The sequence below is a fragment of the Oncorhynchus mykiss genome, chromosome 15 (genome assembly GCF_013265735.2).
Source record: "Oncorhynchus mykiss isolate Arlee chromosome 15, USDA_OmykA_1.1, whole genome shotgun sequence".
Lineage (NCBI taxonomy): Eukaryota > Metazoa > Chordata > Actinopteri > Salmoniformes > Salmonidae > Oncorhynchus > Oncorhynchus mykiss.
The window spans coordinates 6,326,136-6,335,696 of record NC_048579.1 but is presented as its reverse complement, the minus strand read 5'-3'; the positions used below and the strand labels follow the sequence as shown (position 1 = coordinate 6,335,696).

The window sequence follows — 9,561 nt, the reverse complement described above, 5'->3', positions numbered from 1 at the left end:
TCACTGGGCAGCTCGCGGCTGTGCTTCCCTTTGTAGTCTGTAATAGTTTGCAAGCCCTGCCACATAATACGAGCGTCGGAGCCGGTGTTATATGATTCAAGCTTAGCCCTGTATTGATGCTTTGCCTGTTTGATGGTTCGTCGCAGGTCATAGCGGGATTTCTTGTAAACTTCCGGGTTAGAGTCCCACACCTTGAAAGCTGCAGCTCTACCCTTTAGATCAGTGCCAATGTTGCCTGTAATCCATGGCTTCTGGTTGGGGTATGAACATACAGTCAATGTGGGGACGACATCCTTGATGCACTTATTGATAAAGCCAGTGACTGATGTGGTGTACTCCTCAATGCCATCGGAGGAATCCCGAAACATGTTCCAGTCTGTAGCAAAACAGTCCTGTGGTTTAGCATCTGCTTCATCTGACCACTTTTTTATTGATCTAGTCACTGGTGCTTCCTGCTTTAATTTTTGCTTCTAAGCAGGAATCAGGAGGATAGAGTTGTGGTCAGATTTACCAAATGGAGGGCGAGGGAGAGCTTTGTACGCGTCTCTGTGTGTGGAGTACAGGTGATCAAGAATTTATTTCCCTCTGGTTTCACATTTAACATGTTGATAGAAATTTGGTAGAACTGATTTAAGTTTCCCTGCATTAAACTGGACAGTTTTATCTCAATCTATTCATTCAAAGATTAAATCATGGACACTCTAACTGACAGTTGTGGCTGCGTTGCGTGGTGTATTGTTGTCTCTACCTTCTTGCCCTTTGTGCTGTTGTCTCTGTCCAATAATGTTTGTACCCTGTTTTGTGCTGTTGTCTGTGCTCAATAATGTTTGTACCATGTTTTGTGCTGTTGTCTGTGCTCAATAATGTTTGTACCATGTTTTGTGCTGTTGTCTGTGCTCAATAATGTTTGTACCATGTTTTGTGCTGTTGTCTGTGCTCAATAATGTTTGTACCATGTTTTGTGCTGTTGTCTGTGCTCAATAATGTTTGTACCATGTTTTGTGCTGTTGTCTGTGCTCAATAATGTTTGTACCATGTTTTGTGCTGTTGTCTGTGCTCAATAATGTTTGTACCATGTTTCGTGCTGTTGTCTGTGCTCAATAATGTTTGTACCATGTTTCGTGCTGTTGTCTGTGCTCAATAATGTGTGTACCATGTTTTGTGCTGTTGTCTGTGCTCAATAGTGTTTGTACCATGTTTTGTGCTGTTGTCTGTGCTCAATAATGTTTGTACCATGTTTTGTGCTGTTGTCTGTGCTCAATAATGTTTGTACCATGTTTCGTGCTGTTGTCTGTGCTCAATAATGTTTGTACCATGTTTTGTGCTGTTGTCTGTGCTCAATAATGTTTGTACCATGTTTTGTGTTGCTACCGTTTTGTGTTACGTTGTTGTCATGTTGTGTTGCTACCATGTTGTTGTCATGTTGTGTTGCTACCATGTTGTTGTTATGTTGTGTTGCTACCATGTTGTTGTTATGTTGTGTTGCTACCATGTTGTTGTCATGTTGTGTTGCTACCATGTTGTTGTTATGTTGTGTTGCTACCATGTTGTTGTCATGTTGTGTTGCTACCATGTTGTTGTCATGTTGTGTTGCTACCATGTTGTTGTCATGTTGTGTTGCTACCATGTTGTTGTTATGTTGTGTTGCTACCATGTTGTTGTCATGTTGTGTTGCTACCATGTTGTTGTCATGTTGTGTTGCTACCATGTTGTTGTTATGTTGTGTTGCTACCATGTTGTTGTCATGTTGTGTTGCTACCATGTTGTTATGTTGTGTTGCTACCATGTTGTTGTCATGTTGTGTTGCTACCATGTTGTTGTCATGTTGTGTTGCTACCATGTTGTTGTCATGTTGTGTTGCTACCATGTTGTTGTCATGTTGTGTTGCTACCATGTTGTTGTTATGTTGTGTTGCTGCCATGCTGTGTTGTTGTCTTAGGTCTTAGGTCTTTATGTAGTGTTGTCTTAGGTCTTTATGTAGTGTTGTGTTGTCTTAGGTCTTTATGTAGTGTTGTCTTAGGTCTTTATGTAGTGTTGTCTTAGGTCTTTATGTAGTGTTGTCTTAGGTCTTTATGTAGTGTTGTGTTGCTACCATGTTGTTGTCATGTTGTGTTGCTGCCGTGCTGTGTTGTTGTCTTAGGTCTTTATGTGTTGTGTTGCTACCATGCTATGTTGTCATGTTGTGTTGCTGCCATGCTGTGTTGTTGTCTTAGGTCTTTATGTAGTGTTGTCTTAGGTCTTAGGTCTTTATGTAGTGTTGTCTTAGGTCTTTATGTTGTGTTGTCTTGGGTCTTTATGTTGTGTTGTCTCTCTTGTTGTGACGTGTGTTTGACGTATATTTATATTGTATTTTTGTATTTATTTTTAATCCCAGCCCCCCGTCCCCGCAGGAGGCCTTTTGCCTTTTGGTCATTGTAAATAAGAATTTGATCTTAACTGACTTGCCTGGTTAAATAAAGGTTCAATAAAGGTTAAATAAAGGTTAAATAATAATACACCCTTCCAGCCGACTCTTAGCATTGCACATGGTGATCTTAGGCTTGTGTGTGACTTCTCGGCCATGGAAACCCATTTCATTAAGCTCCCGACGAAGAGTTATTGTGCTGACGTTGCTTCAAGAGGTAGTTTGGAACTCAGTAGTGAGTGTCGCAACCGAGGACAGAAGATTTTTACACATTGCGCGGAGGTCCTGTTCTGTGAACTTGTGTGGCCTACCACTCCTCGGCTGAGCTGTTGTTGCTCCTAGAAGTGTTCCACTTAACAAAAACAGCACCGGGGCAGCTCTAGCAGGGCAGAAATTTGAGGAACTGACTTGTTGGAAAGGTGGCATCCTATGACAGTGCCACGTTGAAAGTCTCTGAGCTCTTCAGTAAGGGCCATTCTACTGCCAATGTTTGTCTAGGGATATTGCAAGGCTGTGTGCTCGATTTTATTACACCTGTCAAAGACTGTATGTATTTGTGATCGAAACAAATATGTATGTACTGTATTTGTGATCTAAACAAAGCTTCAGTAAAAAGCTGAAGGTAAACGTCACTGACGCAGGTGTCCAAACATTCTACTACAGCTCCTGTTTTATCAATATCATTAAATCCTTAAAGGTACAGTATGCAGAAAACGCTCTGCCAATTTTACTGAGATCATGTCTCATGACGGCCGGTGTGTCGGTAATATGTGACACTGCAATAGCCCTACGTCTAACACACTTCCACAGCTCAGGAGTATGACAAGATTAGGGTCTGTGTTCAATCAGATCCGATTTATCCGACATCCGCATAGCTGTTGTTTTGGTGGCGTCGAAGGTGGAACTGCATTAGAGCTGTCAAATCCACATGTGGCTTCTGGCATTATACCTAAAGCGGAAATTGCCATTGGCTGCAAGGTGTCGCATTAACAGAAATCCCATAAAACCTTGTCTACAAGTTTGAACACTGGAATGTGAGATAGGACAGATTAAACATGTTCAAACCAACCCCTACTAGGAGAGATTAAAGGGGTTCAAACCAACCCCTACTAGGACTAATTAAAGAGGTCCAAACCAACCCCTACTAGGAGAGATTAAACAGGTCCAAACCAACCCCTACTAGGAGAGATTAAAGAGGTCCGAACCAACCCCTACTAGGACAGATTAAAGAGGTTTGAACCAACCCCTGGGAGAGATTAAAGAGGTGCAAACCAACACCTACTAGGAGAGATTAAAGAGGTTCAAACCAACCCCTACTAGGACAAATTAAAGAGGTCCAAACCAACCCCTACTGGGAGAGATTAAAGAGGTTCAAACCAACCCCTACTAGGACAAATTAAAGAGGTCCAAACCAACCCCTACTGGGAGAGATTAAAGAGGTTCAAACCAACCCCTACTAGGAGAGATTAAAGAGGTCCAAACCAACCCCTACTAGGACAGATTAAAGAGGTACAAACCAACCCCTACTAGGAGAGATTAAAGAGGTTCGAACCAACCCCTGGGAGAGATTAAAGAGGTCCAAACCAACCCCTACTAGGAGATATTAAACAGGTTCAAACCAACCCCTACTAGGAGAGATTAAACAGGTCCAAACCAACCCCTACTAGGAGAGATTAAAGAGGTCCAAACCAACCCCTACTAGGAAAGATTAAAGAGGTTCAAACCAACCCCTGGGAGAGATTAAAGAGGTCCAAACCAACCCCTACTAGGAGAGATTAAAGAGGTCCAAACCAACCCCTCCTAGGAGAGATTAAACAGGTCCAAACCAACCCCTACTAGTAGAGATTAAAGAGGTCCAAACCAACCCCTGCTAGGAGAGATTAAACAGGTCCAAACCAACCCCTACTAGGAGAGTTTAAAGAGGTCCAAACCAACCCCTCTAGGCGAGATTAAAGAGGTCCGGACCAACCCCTACTAGGACAGATTAAAGAGGTTTGAACCAACCCCTGGGAGAGATTAAAGAGGTCCAAACCAACACCTACTAGGAGAGATTAAAGAGGTTCAAACCAACCCCTACTAGGACAAATTAAAGAGGTCCAAACCAACCCCTACTGGGAGAGATTAAAGAGGTTCAAACCAACCCCTACTAGGAGAGATTAAAGAGGTCCAAACCAACCCCTACTAGGACAGATTAAAGAGGTGCAAACCAACCCCTACTAGGAGAGATTAAAGAGGTTCGAACCAACCCCTGGGAGAGATTAAAGAGGTCCAAACCAACCCCTACTAGGACAGATTAAAGAGGTCCAAACCAACCCCTACTAGGAGAGATTAAAGAGGTCCAAACGAACCCCTACTAGGAGGGATTAAAGAGGTCCAAACCAACCTCTACTAGGAGAGATTAAACAGGCCGAAACCAACTCCAATTGTGCTCAGACACATTTCCAAACGGCCTCCGACAATCCTCCTTCCCACAAGAACACAAACGTTGCTCAAAGCCAAAGATGCTCCTCAACACAATCTGAACAAATATTAAAGATGTTTATGTTTTCCTGACCAGGTCCCATTGAGGCCCAGTCTCTTGGTGTGTTGTACTGGCCAGGTCCCCTTGAGGCCAAGTCTCTTGGTGTGTTTGACTGACCAGGTCCCATTGAGGTCCAGTCTCTTGGTGTGTTGTACTGGCCAGGTCTCCTTGAGGCACAGTCTCTTGGTGTGTTGTACTGACCAGGTCCCATTGAGGCCCAGCCTCTTGGTGTGTTTTACTGACCAGGTCCCATTGAGGCCCAGTCTCTTGGTGTGTTTTAGTGGACTCTTTAGAAACACCCGGATCCATTTTGCACAATACGTAATTCATTTCCATGGCAACATATATTTTGTATCAAACCACACATACGTCTTTGAAAGTCTTTGGAGACGAATGTGCACATATGGCTGAACAGAGAGATTTTACTTAATTGACAGCATTGTATGGTGACATTAATAGTAAGCCTGAGACAGAATGTTTTCTGTTCCTGTGACATCTAATTCATCACATACCTTCTGTGGCGGGAACAAAATGATGAAACATTATCACATATTTTCTTCTGGTATGTTCCTTCCACTAAAGCGCTACTATAGTACTGTTAAGTATTTTCAGACAGACAGACGAAAACTAACAAAACAAGGTTTGAATCTTTAGGGAGAGAGAAAAACCTCAAGCGATTCAGAGTAGGAGTGATGATCTAGGATCCGGTCCCCCTGTCCTTTTAGGCCGTCATTGTAAATAATCATTTGTTCTTTAACTGACTTGCCTGTCCTTCCACACAGGGGACAGACAGAGCAGTGTACCAAAATATTAATAATAATCCAATAAGGGAAAACTCTGTGTCCCAAATGGCACACTATTCCGTATATAGTGCACTACTTTTGACCAGAGCCCTATGGCACCCTATTCCCTACATAGTGCACTACTTTTGACCAAAGCCCTATGGCACCCTATTCCCTATATAGTGTATAACAGAACTGATATTGCAGGCGAAAGCCTGAGAAAAATCCAATCCGGAAGTGCCTCATGTTTTGAAAGCGCTGCGTTCCAATGCATCCCTATTGAGCAGTAAATGGGCTATCAACCAGATTACTCTTTCTCCGTATTCCCCAAGGTGTCTACAGCATTGTGACGTAGTTTTACGCATTCATGTTGAAGAATACCCGTAAGCGGCTACATTGCGCAACTGGTCACCTGAGTGAGTGATTCTCCAGTAAAATACAGAGGTAGCCATTATTCCAATCGGTCCTACTGAAAAAACAATTGTCCCGGTGGATATATTATCGAATAGATATTTGAAAACCACCTTGAGGATGGATTATTAACAACGTTTGCCATGTTTCTGTCGATATTATGGAGCTAATTTGGAATATTTTTCTCCGGGTGATTCCTCAGCCAAACGTGAGGAACAAACGGAGCTATTTCGCCTACAAAAATTATATTTTTGGAAAAAAGGAACATTGGCTATCTAACTGGGAGTCTCGTGAGTGAAAACATCCGAAGCTCATCAAAGGTAAACGATTTAATTTGATTGCTTTTCTGATTTCCGTGACCAAGTTACCTGCTGCTAGCTGGACAAAATGCTATGCTAGGCTTTCGATAAACTTACACAAATGCTTGTCTAGCTTTGGCTGTAAAGCCTATTTTGAAAATCTGAGATGACAGGATGATTAACAAAAGGCTAAGCTGTGTCTCAATATATTTCACTTGTGATTTTCATGAATATAAATATTTTCTAGGAATATTTATGTCTGTTGCGTTATGCTAATTAGTGTCAGTCGATGATTACGCTCCCTCATGCGGGATGGGGAGTCACTAGAGGTTAATAGCTCTCCGCTACTTAACTAACCATTAATGTCTCTCCACTACTTAACTAACTATCCTAAATGGCTCTCTTCTACTTAACTAACTGTTATATATGGCTCTCTGCTACTTAACTAACAGTTATATATGGCTCTCTCCTACTTTGCTCCCTCTTTGTTTGTTTGTCTTTCATAGGACCGTAGGAGTCAGTCAAGGAACCAATGGCTCCAACGAGTCCTCTACAACAACAGACTGTGATGTCACCCTACTGCATATTGTCTAGCTTATACAGTGGAGCTCAATCAATCTGTCTGATGTTAGGGACGTTTCAATGGTCTTTTTCAACACAATCATTCACAACAAACTAATAGCAAGAAATTCAGTGTCCAGCGTAGGTTAGTGAAAGCATGGCAGCAACCAATTTAGATCTTTTTTTTTATTGAAAGACTGTACATGTCACTTTGCTTACAGTGTAAAGGGTCATGATTTAATTGATGTTAAAGTTAAAAAAAAAGAGAAAGGAATGAAATACAAGTATGGTAAAATCACTGGGTGGGAATACTATCGATAGCATCCACACAAAATGAATCGCTATGCTATAACGACAATGTGACAATCTGACTTCAAACCAGGAAGAAGACGAAAAAGAAGAATAAACTACAAATCCACCATTTAAAAAAGGATCATGAAAGATTGAAAAGTCTTGACTATTGACCAAAACTGTAGTAGACTTTTATAATATAACATAAAAACAGGAAATATTAACACTATTCAAAAGTATACAAAAATCAGAACATAGCTATGTGTAGCCTAGATGTATATTTAAGGATCCAACCCCTTTTTTTTTTTTTTTTTTTTTTTTTTTTACATTTTGCCTAAAATGACCAAATCTAACTGCCTGTAGCTCAGGACCTGAAGCAAGGATATGCATATTATTGATACCATTTGAAAGGAAACACTTTGAAGTTTTGTGGAAATGTGAAATTAATGTAGGAGAATAGAACACATTCGATCTGATTAAAGATCATGTTTTTTTCATCATCTTTGAAAAGCCCCAAAAAAGGCTGCAATGATTATTCCAGTCCAGGCGCAATTTAGATTTTGGCCACTAGATGGCAGCAGTGTATGCGCACAGTTTTACACTGATCTAATGAACCATTGCATTTCTGTTCAAAATATTGTATCAAGTCTGCCCAAATGTGCCTAATTGGTTTATTGATACATGTTTATTGATACATAACTGTACAACTCTCCTCAAACAACAGCATGGTATTATTTCACTGTAATAGCTACTGTAAATTGGACAGTGCAGTTTAAGCTTTCTGCCCATGTCAGATATGTCTATGTCCTGGGAAATGTTGTTTTTACTTACAATGTCATGCTAATCACATTAGCACGTAAGCTCAACCGTCCGCGGGGGGGACACCGATCCTGTAGAGTGTATCATGGTATAGCTATCTCATGATAGAACATAGCCATGTGTTGCCTAGATGTTTAACATGGTATAGCTATCTCATGATAGCAAAACAATCAAGTACTAATAGTCAATTGATAAAATAAACAACACGTGGACAGTAATTTTTGTGAACAAACACACACAGTACACACAATACACACAGTACATACAGTACACAACCATAAGAAAATAGACAGCAATATTTGGCAAAAGGAAATTGAAGTATGTATACACTATATACAGCTATATTTTTTTTCATAATTTGAATATAATAACACTAAACAGTTAAGTCTTGCAACGCACACATTAGCAGATTTGACTAATCCTGAATTGACATATTTTATATTTTATATATTTTTCAAGCAGCAGCAGTATGGGCGGCCATCTTGCCTGCGGTTTTTGACTCGGGTTTGATTTTAAAGTGCTGGTGTGTGTCGCTATGTCCTCTTTGTGACAGTTAAGTGCATTAGTGAGCATTACAAAAAATATCGTTTTCAAGGGGAAACATAACAGAGACATCGATAATTTGCTCTGTTCTTCTCTACTGATGGAAAAGACACAAAATTATTATTTAGAAGTGATGAATAAGAACCCATTTGACCAACATTGTGGGAAAATGGATGAATCACCTCTCTGCTTCAGTAGATAGAGGCATCTGGGTCACAGCAGGTCATGTCGTGTAAAGAAGAGTCCAGTTCAATTCAAGTTGATTCCAGTTGATTTTCTTCATTGGGGGATTTAGTCCCAAAATAGATTAAATAAATGGAGAAACCCAGTAAGGCCTTTCCCATCATGCTTTTGAGGAGTTTTCCCTGACTGCTGTATAGGCCATGATACAGGGACTTAACAGACAACAACACTAACAGACCTCATACAGTAGCCATGCATAATGAGTTAGCGTTGTAACTTGACTATTCCATTTTTTTTGGGGGGGGGGGGATTGGACGGTGAAGAGCTATTCGATTTTTGATTGGACGGTGAAGTGCGTGGATGTCCAATGGGTTTGCCAAACAGCCGATTCAGCGTCATGTGACCTCAGCGAAGGCGATGTGATTCTAAAAAAGGAGAAAAAAAAAGGAGAAAAGATCAATATAAAGACAAGTTACAGAAAAAAAAAGTTACTTTCGTTTTTTTTCTCTGAAGAAATAAAAAAAGCTTTTAGAAATGAAGAAATGTAAATGATTAACGAAGCTGAAAGGCACCCGATCCAGATTATTGTTGGTTTATTCTAGTCAAATCAAATCAAATCAAATAGTATATTCTTAGCCCACGTTTCCTCCCAATGCCGACACTGGCAACAATATGGCAGTTTATTTCCTGGTTCTTTCATTTAAAAAAAAAAACTTAACACGTTATGATAGATGATTCTTCTGTTGC

At 40.5% G+C, this 9,561-nt stretch overlaps 1 protein-coding gene across 1 annotated transcript in view; it reads right to left on the bottom strand.

Annotated features, from left to right (window-relative positions):
• Positions 1–7,614: 7,614 nt before the first annotated feature.
• Positions 7,615–9,561, bottom strand: part of LOC110490886 (phospholipid phosphatase-related protein type 5-like) — an 85,191-nt gene continuing 83,244 nt past the window's right edge. The window contains exon 6 of the mRNA XM_036945685.1: positions 7,615–9,239. Coding sequence (XP_036801580.1) covers positions 9,210–9,239 — 30 coding nt within the window. The 3' untranslated portion in view covers positions 7,615–9,209. The remainder of the gene's footprint in view (positions 9,240–9,561) is intronic.